The 20,527-nt window shown below is 48.9% G+C and overlaps 1 protein-coding gene across 1 annotated transcript in view; it reads left to right on the top strand.

Moving 5' to 3' along the window:
• ARHGEF26 (Rho guanine nucleotide exchange factor 26) overlaps positions 1-20,473 on the top strand; it is a 38,126-nt gene extending 17,653 nt beyond the window's left edge. The window contains exons 6-14 of the mRNA XM_065844451.2: positions 3,021-3,173; positions 3,574-3,703; positions 4,253-4,327; positions 5,590-5,679; positions 7,517-7,671; positions 13,683-13,952; positions 17,193-17,284; positions 17,593-17,697; positions 18,560-20,473. Coding sequence (XP_065700523.1) covers positions 3,021-3,173; positions 3,574-3,703; positions 4,253-4,327; positions 5,590-5,679; positions 7,517-7,671; positions 13,683-13,952; positions 17,193-17,284; positions 17,593-17,697; positions 18,560-18,702 — 1,213 coding nt within the window. The 3' untranslated portion in view covers positions 18,703-20,473. The remainder of the gene's footprint in view (positions 1-3,020; positions 3,174-3,573; positions 3,704-4,252; positions 4,328-5,589; positions 5,680-7,516; positions 7,672-13,682; positions 13,953-17,192; positions 17,285-17,592; positions 17,698-18,559) is intronic.
• Positions 20,474-20,527: the final 54 nt, after the last annotated feature.

Genomic DNA, 20,527 nt, shown 5'->3' with positions numbered 1-20,527 from the left:
CCCCCACAACCTGCATATAATACAAATGTGAATACTGTGAGTAGACCCTGAGTGATTGAGGTGAACTATAATGAAAGAGAATTATTCCGAAGTTATAGATCACCGATTTGATTTCCAGGTAAGACAGTGATATAAGTCATTAACATCTTTTTTCCCTATTTGGTCTAGACTGATAGTCTCTGTGTTTTATCCGTTCTTACTGTTAGCAGTTCCTGATGAAAGCTGAGCAATGTCCCCGTTGGTGACACCGAGGTGCGAGCTGGGGAGAACTTGTGTGCTTTCAGAGAATGTCATTCCTGTTGGCCATTTCGCAGCAGATAAGCACTTCCTTGTCAGTGAGGCCGAGGGGTTGTGTTGGAAGTGGTGACAGAGAGATGGGAACAAGAGGGAGAAGAGCCTCACAGGTGCTCCGGAGCAGGACGTGAGGACCGGTGGCTCTGTGACCTGCAGCAGGTGCTGGGAGTGCTCAGACCGTGCTCGGGGTTGGGTTCCAGGTGTTGCAGAGCTGCTGAATCCACCCTTTGTGGGGTTGGGTTCCAGGTGTTGCAGAGCTGCTGAATCCACCCTTTGTGGGGTTGGGTTCCAGGTGTTGCAGAGCTGCTGAATCCACCCCATGTGGGGTTGGGTTCCAGGTGTTGCAGAGCTGCTGAATCCACCCTTTGTGGGGTTGGGTTTCCAGGTGTTGCAGAGCTGCTGAATCCACCCTTTGTGGGGTTGAGTTTCCAGGTGTTGCAGAGCTGCTGAATCCACCCTTTGTGGGGTTGAGTTTCCAGGTGTTGCAGAGCCGCTGAATCCACCCTTTGTGGGGTTGAGTTTCCAGGTGTTGCAGAGCTGCTGAATCCACCCTTTGTGGGGTTCGTCCTTCTCCCAGCCTTGCTGCATAATCTGCTTTTCTGACCATCAGGCCTGTTTTGATAGTCAGTGAGTCCAAATATGTTGGTAAGGGACGAAGAAGCAACTTTTCTTAGCTGAGACCAAGCACAAGTCTTCCAGCGGTCAGTCTGGTTTCGGAGAACTGTCATTGCCCTTCTTGCATAGGAGGATGTGTAGCTTTGAAAAGGCACCAAGCTGTTAGTAAGCCTAGAAATATCTGTGTTTAGCAGGGCTGTCACAGCGGGAGGATATATGTGTGTTCCCTTGGCTGCTCTCACGACTCGCTAGGTCAGCATGCTTTGTTGAAGTGCGGTTTGAAGCTCGGGCTCCGGAGCGGGAGGCGTTCGGTGCAGACGCGTGCAGTGCTCTGCTCTGGAGAGATGGAGCTCGGGCTGGGCAGGTGCGCGCCTGGGGTCGCTCTGCCCGGGTGTGTTTTGTGTCCTGTGCGTCGTGCTGTGACTCCTGCCCCGGATGTGGCTGGATCAGTGTGACAACCAGGTACACAGATGGGGCTGTTGAGCCTGGAGAAGCTGAAGGGGATCTGATCGATGTTTATGAATATTTCCAGGGTGCGTGTCAGGATGGACCAGACTGTTCAGTGGTGCCCAACACCAGGGTGAGGGGCAGTGGGCACAGACTGAAACACAGGAGGCTCCATGTGAACGTGAGCAGAAATTTGTTTGCTGGGAGGTGCCAGAGCCTGGCCTAGGCTGCCCGGAGCGGGTGTGGAGTCTCCTGCTCTGAGACATTCAGATCCTGTGTGATCTGCTCTGTGACCCTGCGTGAGCAGCTGGGGCTGGGGATCTGCAGAGGCCCTGCAGCCGGCCAGGCTGGGTGCTGGGATTTCATGGGAAAAGCAGGTCTGTGTGCAGCATATAAAACCCCGCAGCTTTCTCCCCGCGGTTTAGCAGGTGTGGCGGTTTGCTGCCCCGGACAATGCCACCTCGGTGCGTGGGGAAGGCCGAGGTGCCTGTGCCGACACACCGAGCAGCACGGGATCTGCGCCGTGCCCCGGGCCTTCCCTCTGCTCCGCGCGGGGCTGCGGGACAGCCTGCCCTGCTGGTCACGCCTTGCACTTTGGACTTGTTTTCCATTGGTTTTGACGTTAGGTGGTTGCCAACTTGGCACCGGTGCCCGCGTGACAAAGATTAACCTGGGAGTGCCCGTGTTCTCACTCCAGCATGGGGCTCCATGGCCGCACCTGCTGGGCTCCGGGAGGGACGGGATGGAGCGCTGGGGGTTTTTGTCATTTGAAATGAAATGACAAACTGCAGGCTGTCTGTGGAGAACGTCACTGTTATTTCCAGGCTGTGGGGGACAGTTGTCTGGCACTTCCCTCAAGACTAAGCAATGTTTCATTTATGGTTTTGTGTCATTCGTATTTTTATATTAACAAAAGTCTCTCCTTGGATATCAAGGCTAGTTCGTTCTCTTGCATATAGTAACAAGATGAGCACTAACGCGTGGTAATGGCGGAGCTGGGGCTGGCAGGTGACAGCCCAGGTTTGTAGAGCGTGACACAAGTTACGTGTCCGGTCATTGTCCCTTCTCCGAGGTCTTTGTGTGCTGGGTGTGTTAGTTTGGCTGTTCTGGCAATCGTGTAACGTGGCAGTAGCCTCATCCCCGTTGCTGGAAATGCTCACAGGATGATTTATAAATGTATTGTCTGTGATGTGCAAGAGATGGTTTTGTCCTGTGACAAAGGAATGTGCAGGTAGGGTTGCAGGCCCGGGAGCCAGGCGGGAGCACCCGCTTCTCAGAGCATCAGACGCTTTCCTCTCTTCAGCATCTGCAGGGGTTGAAAACGACTCCTGTTGTGATGCCTTCATAACTTACCAAAAAGATGTACGCTTCCAGTGCCCCAGAATGTTCTGTGTTGGTTCATTTGTCAGTGGGTATTAATTGGTTGCATCAAGATGGGTTTTTCTGGCCCATTGAGCTGGGTGCAGTGAGCACTGCCCCGCTGTCTGCAGAGCCTCCCCGTCGCAGAAGATACGCAGGGTGTCCTGGGGCACTGCCGGGGCACTGGAAATGCTTGGACAGGCAGGTGGTGCCCGGTAGGGACGGCTCAGGTGAAGTGTAACGTGGTGTGAGAGGAAGTCTGCTGGTTTTGTTGTAAAAACAAGTAATTTCTTTTTTTTCTGCAGGTTCTTTAAGGAACTTGAAGCGAGACATCAGAACAACATCTTCATTGATGACATCAGTGATATAGTTGAGAAGCACGCTTCTTCAACCTTCGATCCCTATGTGAAGTACTGCACCAACGAGGTCTATCAGCAGCGAACGCTGCAGAAGTTGCTGTAAGGATGGATTTAAAGCGGGGTTTGTGGGGCCGGGGGCGAGCCCTGTGGTCACTGCTTCATGCGTGCGGCTCCCGCGGAGCGATGGACAGCACGCGGCGTCTGGCTCCTTTCCGCCAGTTATCCCAGTTTAATTAATGGCTGTCAGATGTACTTGCCCCGTGTGTTACATATGAGCCAGTTTGCACTCACCTTCATGTATCTGAGACAGAACTCCAGGTTTCTAAATGTCAGTATTGGTCTTGCACATCTAAATAAATAGAGCTGAAGGTTTAGTTGAGGTGACTCGTTCAAATCACACTTTGCTATTAATAAAATCAGGATTTATTTAAAATATAGCAACTTTCACAATTCTTTAGTAAAACATACTGTTTAATTCTCTCCCCTTTTTCCCCCCCAGAGCCACAAATCCAGCGTTCAAAGAGGCGTTATCACGGATCGAGTCCCACGAAGACTGCCGGAATTTGCCGATGATCTCCTTCCTCATCCTGCCCATGCAGAGGGTGACGCGGCTGCCCTTACTGATGGATGTGAGAACAGACTTACTTTCTCTTTTTCCTTGGTGCACATTCTTTTCATGGTAACATTCTTTGATAGTCAATTCCTAGTTCATTCCAGTGGCTTCGTATCCTCTTGTACCAGGCTGTAGATCCTGGTCTGTTGATTATGAAGCACTGTACAATTTGATTGCTGTGATTGGTACCTCCCGATCCACTATTCAAAAGTTAAATATTTAGGCATTCTAATAGAAAAATTGGACAGTAAATGGTTAAAATGATTCCGATACCAAGGAGGAACCTAGCACAGAAATTCTGTGTGGTGTTGGGATTAGAGGTGAACCCGAGAGGCTCGCTTGGCTGCGTGAGGTCCTGCCACAGCCGGTGTTGCAGGCCCGTGGGTCTGCGGGTGCCAGTGTGACCCCCAGAGCCCGCTGTGCTGGTACACTCGCGCTCCCACCGGCGTGGGGCGCTCCGAGCTGTGACCTCACCCCTTTGACTTTGATGAATATGCCTGTAAATTCGGTAATTGCTCCAATCTGTGCTGCTCAGTCCTCTGAAGTAACTGACCTCCTATTTCAGACTATTTGTCAGAAAACTCCGAAGGATTCATCCAAATACGAGAACTGCAAGCAAGCTCTGAAAGAAGTGAGCAAGGTATGTTCCTAAAAGCTTCATCTGGATACAGAATTTTTTCTGCTTTGACCGATTTCCTTCCCAAGTTGCACCGCCTGCTTCCGTCATTGCAGAAATCCACGGGGAGAAGTGGCTGCTCCTGGGCTTTGTTACCCATTGAGAATAAGTTTTCATGCTTGTTGCTCATTTTGTTCGCCTGTTTGGTTGTGCAGTTGGGGAAACTTGCTGTTTGCTGCCAGTCATTCCAACAGAAATACAAAAAAGCCAAAGCACTGTCCTGCCAGTACAGAGTGTGAGCGTTCCAAGCAAACGTAAGCGTTGTTTCTGCGTTTGGTGTGAGTTAACCACATCACCTGCTGGCAGTTGTTTCCTGTTCCCATCGTTGTGATTTTTTGCTGAAAATCGGTGGAGGAAGAAGAGCACAAATCCATTTCCATGCAGGGATTATGAATTTGAACAGCTCTTCCTTGGGTAGCAAATTTTGGTTCCTTCTATTTGAACCTGAGTTATCAGATCACCATTTTCTTTAGTGGATAGGAAATGCCAATCTGTTTAATATTCTGGAAACAGAAAACTCTTTAAACAGAACGTGGTGGTGTGAAAAGAAAACCTAAGGATCTAAGAGTGTATATTATTTTGCTACCAAGATCTCAGACTGTCAGGAACTATAGAGCATCGCAGGCCATTGGGAAGCGCGCAGCACTGGGCATGCTGTATGGGAACAAAAAGAAGGTTTCTCTGCGCACTGGGACTCGACGTCACCTTGGGCCTTGGACGTTCTTGCACGTGTTAAGGGAAAAATGCGTGTTCTCCATGTGTAAATAATGCAAGCGGGAAGAGCACTGAAACATAAAAACTCTGCAGTGTTTTATTTAGGAAAGGTCACTAGGGATGGTTTCTGTGCCTCAATGAGTGTTCATTCCTAGGGAAGTCTCCTCCAGTTGCAGCGGTGTTTGGTTATGGAAGGGGCCCGGTGGTGGTCGGTGATCCGGGCACGATGGTGCAGGGTCAGGGCAAATGCATTTTCAAGGCGTTCTGTCTGTGCCCCCGTTTTTATGTGCACAGGTTCAGTAAAATGCAGCGTGCTTGAAAATGGCATTTGAAAGGGGCGCTCGGGGCCACATTCAGTCCAGGCTTGAAAACACTGTGTGTGACCCAGCCTGGAAACTTCAGCTCCTTTCTAAGTGTTGTGTTTGCCCAGAAGTGCGTTTTAGAAACAAACCCAAGTTTGTATTCCAAGCCTCGAGTACATGAGATGTGTTAAATCCATGTCTGGTTTCCAGCTGGTGCGTCTGTGCAACGAAGGCGCTCGGAAGATGGAGAGGACAGAAATGATGTACACCATTAACTCCCAGCTGGAGTTCAAAATCAAGGTATGACGATGATATTTCTGACTCTGAATTGTGTAGCGTTTCAGTAGCTCTGACTGCATGTGAAGTTTTGGTGGGTTCGTTGCCAGCACAAAGTGAATTATCGTGGGCTGTAGGGCTGCCGGGACTTTCCCATCCAGGAGGACACGTTGATGCTCTGGGGCAGCTGAGGCCCCGGAGACTCGGGGAGTGACCACGGACTGGCACATGGCACCAACTGGTTCAGCGTCAGCGTGAGGCCTTTCAGGGACAGAGGCTGTTGGGATAGATACATCTTAAAGAGAATAAATTAGTATTAATTACTGAAAAATGAGGTATGTCCAGACTCTGGGTTTGTCTTTGTAGAGTCGCCCCTGTCCCTCTTGGAGTGACAGCACCCAGGATGTCACACACAGCAGTTCTGTGCTGTTTTACCTAACGGACAACGACGTGTGTGCCGGTCCTGTCACCGCTCGCGCAGAATGGCACAGTGTGCGGGTGGTTGAAGGGTTTGTAGGTGTTTCCTTCTCTGTGGCCGAGGATGGATGCGCTGCCCCCGGCCCAGCCCTGACAGCAACTGCAGCTGCATTTGCTGTAGTTTTATGTGGTTTTTTCCCTTTGTGCATCTTGACAGAAACCACATAGAGGTTTAAACCTTCACAGTATCACAGTATGTTTGGGATTGGAAGGGACCTCAAAAGATCATCCAGTCCAATCCCCCTGCTGGAGCAGGAACGCCTGGGTGAGGTCGCACAGGAATGTGTCCAGGCGGGCTTTGAATGTCTGCAGGGAAGGAGACTCCACAACCTCCCTGGGTAACCTGTTCCAGTGCTCTGTTACCCTCACTGAGAAGAAGTTCTTTCTCAAATTTAAGTGGAACCTCTTGTGTTCCAGCTTGATCCCATTGCCCCTTGTCCTATCCTTGTTTGCCACTGAGAAGAGCCTGACTCCATCCTCGTGGCACTCACCTTTTATATATTTATAAACATTAATATATAAATATATATATATATATATAAAAATATATAAACCTTGCCTGTAGTTGGAGAGCTGGCCAGCTGGCGTAGAAAGGGCTGCCTTGGCCATGCTCCAATACATTTTTAAGTTCTGACAGCTTGTTTTCTATAGAAAGGAGATGGTATTACACACGATGTACTCTTGGCAATTAAGGAAAAATTAATATTGAAACAAAACCAAGCTGCCTCTGGAATACAGGCACTTAGGTAAATGTGGGGAACTCGCAGGACAGATTAGAGGAGTTTTCAGTTCATAGTGAAGTAGATGTTTTTAAAGTACTTTTTGTCTGTAAAACCATCACCATGGAGCTATAATTGTGTTGTATATCCATTATAAATTAGGTAAACTATTCCTGTTCTTGCTCAACCTCACAGTGTTTGGGGGTTTTTGTTTAACTTTGTCTGGTTCCATGTAGCTGTGGAGTGTTCCATGGGAATACAAGAGGCGCTGCTCACGTATCGTGTCGCTTTTCTACACGGCCAATCTGTAGAATTGCATTTTTAATTAAGATTCAGAAGTGTTTGGACCAGAAAAGTTGTGCTGGTGTTGTTGGGGGTTAATGTTGGTTTGGGTATTTTGGTGGATGGAGCCGCTGTGTGGCTGGGGTGTTGGGGACCGTCCCGCCCGGTGTCCCTGGTCCGTGAAGCCACGGGCAGCAGGACGGTGGCACCGTTGGGGCCTGGGAGTGACAAACACAGCTCACACCTCCGCAACCGCTGTCCCGTCTTGTGCTCTTCCAGTGCCCAGTCGGCCGCTTTTCCCCAAATATATACAACTGTTATCTGATTTTCTTTTTAAAAAATTTACTTTTGAAGGATTAAAATGTTATTTTCTTGCTCTGCAGCCATTTCCCCTGGTTTCCTCTTCACGGTGGTTGGTGAAAAGAGGTGAATTAACAGCGTATGTAGAAGACACTGGGCTTTTTTCTAAAAGGACTTCTAAGCAGCAGGTTTACTTCTTCCTCTTCAACGATGTCCTCATTATCACCAAGAAGAAGAGGTAAGAGCGTCCCTAAACATTTGCAAAGCCATTTCTGTGTTGTAACGTGCTCTGTCTGAGAGCGAGCAGCTGAATTCTGGAGTTGCTCGAGTTTCTCCTGTTGCTCTATCAGACTGCATTTAGAAATGAGAAATTGCTCCTTGTCGAACAGGTTTTACTTTTGGCAAATGCAACTGAAATTCTAAATTGTTAAATTAAAGTTCATCCTTAATGCCTTACAAAGGGAGAAGTTTAGGAAGAATCGAGGAGTGGTTTTCATCCTCTGCACTTTCCAGAGGGTTTGGTTTTCACAGTGAGGTACAGGACACAGCTTCTGGCAGTGTCCGTTTACAGTTGTATCACTACATTGTAGGGTAAATTTAGAATAATCAAATTCAATCGAATTTACATCCTCTGCTTTTAGATGATACTTGATAGACAAACCTTATTCTTGTGGCTAAAACCTGTTTTGAAGAACAATTATTTTGCGTGTGGATTGGCCGCTTTACAAGATGCCCATCTGTGAAACTTCAAATCCATAACTTAAATGAATTTTGAGGAACAAGGTATGGTACAGAATCCGGGAAGAAAAGGCTAATGTCTAAGCAAAGAGAAACCAAAATGAAAATGGAGGGGGAAAATACTGAAGCGAAAGGGTTTTATTAATGAAGATGGGAAGAGGCGTGAACAGGTTTCTCCCCAGCACGTTCCTGATGTGTTTCCGAGGTTCAGAGTTTGCGAAAGCTGGTGCTGAGCCGTTGCTGTGCCGGTGCCGAGAAGTCGCTGCAGGACGGCCCGGTGGTGTCGCCCTTTTAAACAGCCCCTTGCTTTTCTCTGCACAGCCTGGCCCTGGTCACTGGTGGAGTTGGGAGAACAGTGAGAAAATCTTAGCGGTGTTGTTACGTTGTTTATTGGTTTCCTATGTGATGGCTCCTCCAGATTGTAAAACAGATTTGTATAACAACGTATTTTATCCAGACTTCGGGTTTGATTGATAACAACTTCCAGCTGTTGGAAGCGAATGCTGTCAGGGGCCCAGAAGCCCCTTGGTGACGGTCACACTGGGTGTCACGGTCACACTGGGTGTCGCGCTCCCAGGACCCCAGAAGCCCCTCGGTGACGGTCACACTGGGTGTCACGGTCACACTGGGTGTCACGGTCACACTGGGTGTCGTGCTCCCAGGACCCCAGAAGCCCCTCGGCCACAGTTGTGCTGGGTGTCACGGTCACACTGGGTGTCGCGCTCCCAGGACCCCAGACGAGCGGATGGGCGACTCCACGAGCTTACAGAGAACACTGGAGCCTTTGGGATCTGTGCTCCCACCCGCCGTGTTCCCATGGACACCACAGCTCTGCACAGAAATATTTGTTGCTAGTTGAGTTTAAATGTTTGTATTTTCACTTGAGCAGTTGTGTTTCAGAAGATTCTTAACATTGCACAAAATCGCTCCTCGCTACTGTGCTAAAAATACTAATTACTTAGTGCTCCAGTCATGCTGTTTGATCTTCACCCAAAAGCGAATCTCCAGCTCTCCCGTCTGAGCAGTTTGCCATATATGCAGAACCTCGGGCTCGCAGCTGGGAACGGCTCGGTCCTGGCCTAGTAAAGCCAGGCTTGGTGCCTGCCAGAGGAGCCGCTGGTACCCAGTAACTCCTGCCAGTGCGGCCGGGCCCGGCGTGCGGTGCCACTCATGTCTGCGGCGCTGGGGCCTTTCCAAGCGCCACAATCGTCACTGAACAACTGCATTGTAAATACGGGGTGAGCGCGTGTTCCAGGAGCCTTTTCCTAAGGAGAACTGATACATTCCAGCTGTAAAAAGATAAAGGGAGCTCTTGTGTTGGTGGATACACAGGCGTACTCCGCACTTATGTTGTAGTTGTAATGAGACTTCTTTAATCATCATAATCTTCTTCAGCTACAAGTTCACCTCCTGATAGGAAATTACAAGGTTTAACTGCTTTCTCTTGCTCATTAAGTAGTTTAAATGGAGTTTAGATTTTTTCAATATGTCATTTAAAAAATAGACTCTCTTGATAGCTGTAGAACTTGAACGCGTTACTTGCAGAGAGCCGGCGGTGCAGGTGTGTGCAGGGCGTCAAACCCTGGAGCCCGGCCTTTGGTTCTTTCCCACACAGGGTGCCCGTGGCCACCTGGAGCCAAGCGCCGGGTGACGTCCGGGCTGCTCCCCGACCCCCAGCGTCACCCGGGCGGGCCCTTGGGGAGCAGCGCCAGGGCCTCATCCAGCTCCACAGGAGCACCTGTGGTTGGTACGTTAACTTGAAATGTGTGACTCGTCTGCAAAGAGCCAAGTGTAGCCTGACTCTAAGGAACCTAAACATCCATGTATTATTCTTTCAGCTTTGTGGTAGTTTTTTACCCTTCTGTTTCATTCTCTTTGCTCCTTTTCTGGCCTCTTTTCTTTTGTCACCTCCGGCACAGGAGGCTGTGCTGACGCTGCCATTTGAAGGCAGCATTCTCACGTAAGGAGTAACACGCAATGTAAGTTCCACAAAGTATGATGAAATTAGTGCTTAATTAGAACACAGAATACTTAGTGTAAGTACACATACCACTTGTATGTTCATGTGTATGTCCTCCTGATGAGTTTGCCGGTCTCTGCGTTGGAGCGGTGGCTCTGGCTGTGTCGTGCTGGTGAGCGGCACCGCGGGGCCTGGAGCTCCAGCAGGACACGCCGCCCCAGGCCGGGGCCGGAGGAGCTGGTGTCTCTGGAATCGCACCCTAAAAACAGAACACGGCTGGCTCTGAGCTCTGCCAAAGGCAAACGCTTCCTTCTGTTCCACGGGCCCTCCTGGGGCCACAGAGATCTGGTTACGTGTTTCAGTAGTTAATGCTCAGAGCTGCTGTGGGCCAGCGCTGTGTTCTGCAGAGAACTCCAGAATTAATAAAGTTCTGTTCTATACAGCTAAGAAGCTGCTTTATCCAGGTGTTCAGAAAATCCACCAGGTTACATCCTGAGTGCTTTTAGAGGATTGCGGGTGAGCTCCAGCGAGGCTTTGATTTTTGAATGGGTGTACGTGTATTGAATATTCTGTTCTCCATAATCCCCTAAGGATACCGCTGGAACCCTGTCTGTTTTAGTGGCTTTGTGCCCTGTCAGGCAGTGGAATGCAGCTGGAGCTCACACCCCGAAGCGGCCCCGGGGGTCAGTGCTGCTGGGAATGTTCCCTGTTCACCTGCCTGCACACCACGGCTGTTCTCCGGGTGCTGGGGTTGTAACTGGAGGTGCACACTCTCACTCACTCTCACTCACTCTCACTCACTCTCACTCACTCTCACTCACTCTCACTCACTCTCACTCACTCTCACTCACTCTCACTCACTCTCACTCACTCTCACTCACTCTCACTCACTCTCACTCACTCTCACTCACTCTCACTCACACTCACTCACACTCACTCACACTCACTCACACACACGAGCTGCTGTGCAACACCCAGGATTTGGGAGCAGTGCAGCTGGAAGGAGGAAAGCAAGCAGGGAGACTGGCCCTGTGCTCTCTGTTCGGGTGCAGGTGGCCTGAACAGCTGGTATGGCACCCGTAGATACTTGGTCTTCATCAAAGCGTCTCGAAAATCTGCAGGCATTCCCTGCAAAGTGTCCTAAAATAGTCCTGTTGTTTCCTGTTCCAAACCTGAAAAAACCCTTAGCAAGGGAGATCAAGTCCCAATTGAAGATGAACATTGCCCTGCTGGATTAGCTGAGCACAGCGGTTTTAAAGAAGGTGTTAACGGTCCTTCCCGTTGGGCGCCGTACCCGTGCTCAGCGCCTGTGTCTGGAAGGGCAGAGCCGTGGGCGTCACCGCGGCGCGGGGAACAAACCCGAGCTGTGCGGTAGCTTCACGTCAGACTGTGCTGCTGAGTGGAGAGAAGAAACAGGAAGGATTCGTAGAGGTTTTTCTCTGTTGATTGGTGAGTAAGGACTTGGTTATGCAGGTGTATGGACTGGTTGCTTGGTAAGGAATGCAGCATGTATAGACGACTCTTCCTTTTCCCATAGAGCTCCAGCAGCCTCCCTCGCTGGCCCTGCCCATTCTGCCCATGGCCAAGCGCAGGGTGCTCAGACTGCACCACTGCACTGACCAGAACCAACCACCGACCCCCAAACCACAGCAGAACAAAACCCACCACCTACCCCACACCGAACACACCCTTTCTGTCTCACATTATGTATGTTAAGAGGGAGAGTCAGATAACTATGAAGCATAAAAGCTTTTTCTTCTTCTACTGCAGCTGGCACTTGAAACCGCTGTCCTCAATGACCCGTAGCATCTCGTTGTAGAGAAGTGAATTCGTTTGAATCTGGGGCTGGATTTAGGGGACTCTGCTCCCGCCCCTCTTCAGACACCTCCACTTTTGAGAATGTACAAACCTGTACTGCAGAACACCCCATTTCAGGTGTTTAATTCACAGAACAAAAGTAAAATCATCCCCTGCTGTTGAAACAAGAACTTTGGTTTTGCAGTAGGTGCACAGGCAGAAACTATTAATGCCCAAAATCCACAAATACATATGATCTGTAAACCCGTCGTCACTTGAATAGAGAAATTCCTCCAGTGCTGTATGAGTCACGGAGATCGGCAACAGCTCCCGGTTTGTGATGTTGCTCAGTTGTGTTTCAGCAATTATTTTCTGAAGGATTAAACCCAAGAATTATAGAGACTGCTCCATCAGCTCCTGAGGTGTCTGCGGGTGTTTCCCTGGCAGCTCACAAAACGGGCACAGTACATCCCGACAGAGCCAAGTCCTCAGCCCCATTTCTTACACCATGGCTGACCCACACGTGCAGCTGCCGGAGCGGGGAGGGTCCCTTCGGGGCTTCAGCTCCAGGTGGTTGGGATTTGGTTTCTCGGTTCAGTGCTCAGCTTTCTGTGCATCTCTGGCACCAAAATTAATCTCCTCAAGTATTTTTTTCAATGTAAAGTATTTTCATGAACCGTAGCAATGTGAAGCTTTTGCATCGCTTTTCATTGCTTGAGACTGGGGTATAAATGGGTTTTAGTTTCAGGTGGAGCGTGTGTAGTTGGGTGTATTTGATGTACTGCAAAACGTGACAGATGAGCAGGATTTGGGGGAACTGCCTTTGTGCCTATGTAAGCAGGTTTCTTCTGTCTTCTTGTATCAGTGTAGGACGCTAAATCTGAACAACTCTACAAGCGTGCATGAAATCAGAGTAATGAGTTTAGCGGTGTTCTAGACGGCTGCCGCAACCCCGTAAACTGGCAAGTGCATGTAAGACAGTTTGGGAAATACCCTCACGAGCTTCAGTGCAATCAAAAGGCCTTCCCAGCTGGCTGCTGCTTCCTCGTCAGCAGCTGCTAGCGCTTGATTAAGTGCTGTAAATTCTTGTAATTGTTTCTTTGGTGATGTTTCATGGCTTCAAGAATTTGGAAATGCGCGATCTTTATTAACGAGACTTGGAGCGGTGTATTTATGTACAGAGCGCTGTCGGAAGGGTGAGGTGTGCGGAGCGTTTTGCCCGCTTTTGAAATGCACTGTTAGTCAGGCTCTGTTTCAGAATGTTGTAAAATAGTGGTTGGACTATGCTGTGTACCTGCAGGTGAACAGTGATTGTCCGTCTGTTAAAATAAGGATGGGGGAAGCAGTATACATACCCATAGTTTCAGGCACAGGGAAAGGAAACTACTTCTTTTTCCCTATACAATTCTAAAATTAAGGTCAGTTGTTCATTTGAAGCTACAGAAGAAAAAAGCAGCACAATTCTATACAACCACTGTGTTTCTTTCAGATTGAATGGAGTTAAGTTGAACTGACACCCTGTCAAGGACACCAAAGTAATTTAACTGGGTCACTAAATGAAATTCTGCAGGCTTTAAAAACTGACATCGTTTATATTTTGGAAAATCGGTAGTTTTGAAAACAAAAAGATGAGGATCTGAGGTGTCAGAAGAGTTGTGCCATACCGCGCAGTGAAAGGTGGATTCTGTGACTCGCGTTCGCTTCCCGAGTGGAACATCAAACACTGACCTTTTTTCCTCCCGTCTTTGTTGCAGCGAGGAGAGCTACAACGTCACGGACTACGCGCTGCGGGAGCAGCTGGCGGTGCAGCCGTGCGCCGAGGACGCGGCGCTGGCTCCGGCGCGGAACGCTGCGGCGCTGGCTCCGGCGCGGAACGTCCCGGCGCTGGCCCCGGCGGCGCTGGCCCCGGCGGCGCTGTCCTCGGCCACGCGGCAGAGCCAGAACACGGCCCAGCTCTTCCGGCTGCTGGTGCGCAGCAACCACGCCGGGGACAGCGTGGAGCTGCTCCTGGGCACCGAGACGCAGTGAGTGCACCCGGCCGCTGCTCTGGCCTCGAGCTCGTGGCGCGGGAATGGTGGAAAATTGAACTTGTGTGCTGCAATTCTGTAAACTTGGGTATCTTATGATGTGCTACTAGTTTGGCTATTAAGGCCAAGAATTGCAATGCCATAGAGGTCGCCAACCCCCATCAGGGGTTGCTGGATCCTCTGTAGTTGTTACTGGTGAGGCAAACAAGGGCTTCAGGACCAGGTACTTGAGCAGTTTGGATTTCTGGGGGTTTAGAGGGGTTCTGGCAGGAACTCCCAGAGCAGACCTGGGGCTGGACTGCAGTTCTCAGGTGTCTTAGGTATTTAAAAACCATCGTGTTCCTGCTATAACCAAGCCCAGGGATGGCTCAGATACGCAGGTCACTTTTGTAGTTCAGATGACCAGTGAGAACCGTCCGTCTGGCAATGTGTCCTCGTTAGATTGTGTTTGCTTACCACGTGCATTATGTGGCACAACTTCCGTTTCCTTTTCTTTTTTTAAACCATAATATCTCTTAGGTTGTAAATGACTTAAATGTGATGGGAGTTCTGTGGTTCTGCGCTGGTTTGTTCCTTGTTGGTTTGAAGTATCTTGTTCTGATTGCCAGTTCTTCAGCAGTTTGTGTTCACACCGTGTTGTCCGTAGAGCGCGGTGTTAGGAGGGAACAGGCAGAACGGTGGTAGCAGGCAAGCGTTGTTGGGGGCTGAGTGCAGAACGCCCTTGTCCCGGAGCAGCCATTAGCGAGTTATTAATTAAAACAGGACGGCTGGGTGGGAGCAGCCCTGACGAGCTGGGCGGCGCCGAGCGGGATGGATGTGCCCCGGGTCCTGGCGCCGCTGGGAGAGTTCTGCGCTAGGACAGCAACAACGGGCGTCTTGTTGTGGCGGTGCCGGTACCCGAACTGAAAGGTTCCATCTGTTGGGGTGCAGGATGGGAACAGGGTCCTGCAGACAGCCCCGCCTGGAAAAACTTAACAGTTTTAGGTTTAGAATAACCCTGAAAGAAACTACAGATCATGAATGATTTCTGTTAAAGATCTCGTTATAAAGCAAGATAATTCAGACTTGTTTGGAAATGCATTTTTATTAGGAAAAAATGCAGTGCGTTTTTAGTTGTCTGGGCCTCTTATCAAAAGACAGTTTGTTCCGCAGATTTATTATTGATTTGCTCTATACTGTTTGTAATATAAATAGCAGTCTAGCAGATTGTCACTCAGAGGAACAGATCCAGAAAATAATGACTTTATTTGAATCTTACCTATTTTTATAGAGTATTATCATGTATCCCAAAGGGACAGAAACTTTCAGGTCGGAAGGGAAGGGAAGGGAAGGGAAGGGAAGGGAAGGGAAGGGAAGGGAAGGGAAGGGAAGGCTGTGCAGCTGCCAGCCCAAGCTGGCTGGTTTAAAGCACTCATTGAGGAGAATTCTGCACATGTCCAACCTCAGTGTTCTTATCGATGCAGAGATTTCCAGCAGTTTGCTGGTGTTTGTCACTTCATGTGCCGTGTGGTTCCCAAGGACAAAAGTCTCTGTGTTAGGTCAGGAGCTTCATATTGCCCTGTGAATAAGGCACAAAATACATGGTATAAAGAGATGATGAAGAAATACGTATTTAAACGTGGAGATGGTCTGGTGTTAGCCCATTTTTCTCAGAGTTGTCTGAAAGAAGTGTAGTTTTCCTGTTAAGAACGGTTGCAAGGAAAGGAAAAGAGGAGTCTAAATAACCCCAGTTTCTAACAAAAGCCCAGAAAGTGAAGCTCATGCAAATCTGTACATAGACTTTCTTGGTTTGGTTGAAGCACAAGTTTAGTACCACCCGCTTTTAATGACCGAAATGTCCGAAGTAGCTTGTGTTGTAGTTCTGGCCACTGGTAGGGGACCAACAGGTATCGGATGTCAGGAGGGTGCGCGGGTGTTTCATCTTCGAGGAAGAACATATGTTGTGGGCTTTTTAAATCCCATGTTGTTATTAAATGCCCGTGAACTGTAGGTGTATTTCTGCTCACAGTGATCAGTGGGATGTTTCCCCTCCGGGTGCTCCGTGTCCCGGTGCCGGGGCGGGCGATGGAGCAGGATGAGCAGGACCCCAGGCTGACCCTGCAGACTCGGGCAGCGCCCCACGTCCGAGGCGGCTGCTGCCACCGTGGGCTGTTCCCAAACCACATCTGCTGCTGCTTTCAGATGCTGCTGATCTTTGACAGAATGGGGTTCTCGTTATTTTTAGTTGAACACTGAAGTCACCCAAAGATAGCAACAAACCTTTCTCTGAGGGGAAGGGGAATAAGAGAATTGGACCCTGCAGCTCCCGTGCTGTGATTCTGACGGTTCTGAGAGCAGAGCCCTTCAGCAAACGTGAGAAAATCTGTTCCTCTGCTGGAATGTTGGGTTTGGGAATCAAGTCCAAATTTTATTTGCAGAAATTCAAAGTTACAATCATTAAGTTGTTACAGCTCGGCCATTAAGAGCTGACTTGGGATTAGTGTGCTTTTTCCTTTAGCTTGTTCCACTCCCTCCCAGCATCCGTTGTCAGTGATTTGCACTCTCTGATGTATCGTGTAGCACTCAGAACCTCGCTAATTCATTTGCTCAGCTCAGAAACAGCGACACACGTAATCTGAGGTTGGTTCAGTGTTTCCTGGCTTATACAAGGGGAGATTTGGTGACTTGGTCAGGGCTCCGGTGGCTCCCAGGGGGGTTGTGCTGCTCTCGGGCCTGGAAACACCAGTGTGTGCCTGTGGTGGGCCCGTGGTTGGCTTTGCCTGGTGCGTTTTGGTTTGGTGGTTTCTTCATGCTAAGTGCATGTTACAGGTGTTCTTACAGGCAGCCGGTGGTACTGTTTATTCACATTGTAGTATTACATTTATCAGATGCTTTGTACGTTAGACAGGTTTTGGTTTTAATAAGGTCACTAAGAAGTATGAGTTACAGACACTAGTGGAGAAGTTTATCTGCATTGCTTAAAAAACATTAAAGGTATATGAGATATCAAGCTGGTAGATCCAGTGCACATAGGCTTTTTCTTTTGCTACTTGAACACATTTAAAATAGTTTAATATGTTTGAATAATCTATTACTAGAAGTAATGTCAAACTTCTGGCCATATTTTGAGAGAGGAGAAAGGACGTTTTGGGTTGTGTCCTTTATCCAAAGCAGGAAATCTTCAATAATCTCAAAAGGGGGAGCAGCCTTGAGCGCGATCGAGAGCACGGAAGCTGAGCGCTGTGTTTGGCTTTGCAGGAGCGACAGAGCGCGCTGGGTGACGGCGCTGGGGCCGGACCGCGCCGGGCCGGACGCCAACAGGGACCGGGACTGGGACCGGGACCGCACCAGTAAGCGCCGGGGGCTGAGCACCGCGTGGGGCTCCGTTCCGCACGATTAACACCCTCTGCAGCCTTTAACGCTCCTCTTGGTTGTTTGGGTCTGTTAAGCAGAACTGCAAACCCCTTCCCTTGTATGTTCATCCCGTGTTTTCGTGTGATTACTCAGGTATGAAGCCGTTTGCATGATTTGCTGCTTCCTTTGGGTTTTCTTGAGGGGTGTATAGTCTAGAATGGAAATTTGTAGAATAAATGACATATATATTTTCATAAAAGGTAATATGAATTGTTTAATTCAGCCTGGCTCGTCTCTCCCACAGCTTTGACTCAGGTGGAGATCATCAGAACTTACACGGCGAAGCAGTCCGATGAACTCTCTCTTCAAGTTGCGGACGTCGTTCTGGTTTATCAAAAAGTCAGTGACGGTGAGTGAAGGTTTTGCTGTTCATAACCATCTGTGAGCACTGCAGGTGAATCCAGCCAGGAAAACGTGCTTCCTAATGGCGCTGGCCCTGCAATGAATAAAGGGTGAGCTGCCAAGGAAAACCCGAGCGTTGGCGTTGGGGTTTCGGAGGGGCGGCCTCTGCCCCCAGTCTCTCATCGCCTCTCAGGTTATATAATCGATACAGGTAAAGAAAGAGCTGCAGCAGGTGTGTGCTGGCTGCTTTTGACATGTGAAACGGCCACAAATAGGAAACTGAATTCTGCCTAAAAAACATAGAGCTCGGAGGTTTTAATGAGTTTGTCTGAGTAGGAGAAATGGCCATAATGAATTACCCGAGTCCTGCGCTGCGTCACTGCCTGCTGAGGACGGGGCTGGCGCAGGGGCCTGCTCGCGTTTTCTACAGCACCAGGTACCCCGAGATTAAAATCGGTTCTTGCCTGGACCCGCACGTGATCTGACCAATATCTCCAGCCTCAGGGCTGCTTGACGCGCTGAGTCCTTATTTACAATGGTAATTCTACATTACAAATTAAATCAAAGATCCGATCAGCTGTGCTGCATGGCTTCCTTCAGATTGCAATGATATTATATTCTTTATGTTATTTCAAACAATATATTTGAATTACAATATAAAAATAGATCACACTTTTTTCATATAGTATGTATTTTTGCATACTGTTCTGGCCATACAATCTGCTGAGCCTGTCTTAACCCGGTACTTTGTTCACTACCCAGGCACAAGTATCACATATGTGAGGACTAAGTGCACCACCCAGGGCTCTGACAAAGCACCTTCACCAGGACTGGGGAAGGTTTGTTACTCTGGTCTGTTCCCTCTGCAGGTTGGTACGAAGGGGAGCGGCTGCGGGATGGCGAAAGGGGCTGGTTTCCCATGGAGTGCGCTAAAGAAATCACGTGTCGTGCCACGCTCGACAAGAACATGGAACGGATGGGCCGCTTACTGGGACTGGAAACCAACGTGTAGCCGGGTCTTGCTCCTCCATCCTGCACTCCAGATTTGCACCGACGGCCGGCAGCGGGCACGGCCGCACGCACACAGCGCTGGCGTGGAGATGCGTGACAGAGCACTGATACTCACGTACTCATCCTTTTGTTCTGCATTTTGAGAGCTCTGAACTGAAACCTGGCTCAACCAGCAGCAGATTTTAACCAGTTTCTTAGGCACTGTGTGAAAATGTGTGTGTAACCTGAATGAGAATAGCCAAGCCTGTAACTGAGAAAGGCCTGCTTGTCCAGCACAGACCCAGGGCCGGGCTTTGTACGAAGTAATTGGCTCTGTGACCCATGCCAGCCAAGCCGGCAGCGGGTGCAGAGCGGGGTGCAGAGCGGGGTGCAGAGCGGGGTGCAGAGCGGGGCGCTCCAGGGCTGTGCCGTTCTCATTCAGGCAGCTCCAACTTGTTCTCCTCCTCGTGCTGCAGTGTGAAGGGGTTTCTGAAAGCGATAAAGAGGTGCCCAACTCTGCAAGATAGGCAATGTTGATTTGCCCATTTCAAGATCCATTTCAGCAGAGGTATTTTGAAAGAGTAGAACTGCTGGAAATGTGTCTGTTTTGTTCCTGTTTACCTTGTGTTTAACTAGGTCTTCATGTTAAGTTATTGCTTCAGAGCAAGAGTTTTGATGGGACTGCAGAATACATGCAGTGCGTTGTTCTGGGTTTTGTTCTTAGTGTCTCTGCTCTCCTTCACTGGAGGAAATTGATCACTTCCTTCTCTGGAGCCAGAAAGTTCAACTGAACCTCAGTTCACCTCCATCTTCAGCAGCTGTTTGTTAGCACCATGCTGGATCCACAGGCAAAAATGAGGAGACGATCGAGCTGTCAAGTTTTGTTAAGGTGCCAGGTGTTCTCATCCGGAGCAGACAGCAGGTGACAGGTGACCAGTCCCTGGCTGGGACAGCGCTGGGAGCAGCAGCACTGCTGCCGCCTCATGTGCTGCTGCAGAGACCGCACGCTGCACTGCACACTGCACTGCACACTGCACTGCACGCTGCACTGCAGCTTTGCAACTTCACAGGAAAAACAACCACTTAATGTGTGAACACAGGGCACCCACCACAAGGTAAAGTTCAGTGCATCTTTTCTGTATGGAGCTGTGACAGCCTGTGTTCCAGAAACCTGCACCTTCCCCGGGCCCAGCTGCCGCCTCGGGCAGCACATGTGTTCGGTCAGGCGAGGGAAACACTTACCCAAGGCTCCGCTTTGTTCCGTTCCCTGTCTCCTTAAAAGGGGCTGTACGTTTTATATGCTGTGATCTGTTGATTTGTGAATGAATTGGGTGTTTATAAAGATGTCTCTCTGTAACAATTTTAAATATATTAGGACGGCAATAACCTTGTACAAAAGTACTTACCTTGGCGGTCTTGACAGTGGTTATACAGCCTTGTAAATTAATTTATAAGGGGACTGATAAAATAGTAATGAGAGAAACTGTAAATTGAACAAAAGACTTATTTAACATAGTGAAAAGACTGCTAATAAATTTTAACAGATTTTATTGTACACGGGCAGATGTTTAACACATAACTGAATGTATAAATCCAGAGATTAATGTTATTCAGATTTTTTTAATACAGTGTATATATTTTTCATACCTAGTTTTTCCAAAAATGCTGTAATGGTTTTTTAAAGGCATTTTCCAGTTTTCCTGTTGCCAGACACAGTTCTTCAGGAATTAAAGACTTCTATGATTTTATAGGACAACAATCAATAAAATACTTCAAAATCTTTACTAAAAAAAGCTTCGGTTTTCTTTAAGCAATACCATTAAACTTCTTGTCAGAGAAATCACGCC

Source organism: Patagioenas fasciata, chromosome 9 (genome assembly GCF_037038585.1).
Source record: "Patagioenas fasciata isolate bPatFas1 chromosome 9, bPatFas1.hap1, whole genome shotgun sequence".
NCBI classification, from domain to species: domain Eukaryota; kingdom Metazoa; phylum Chordata; class Aves; order Columbiformes; family Columbidae; genus Patagioenas; species Patagioenas fasciata.
The sequence above is the reverse complement of the archived record's forward strand: the minus strand, read 5'-3'. Positions and strand labels throughout refer to the sequence as shown.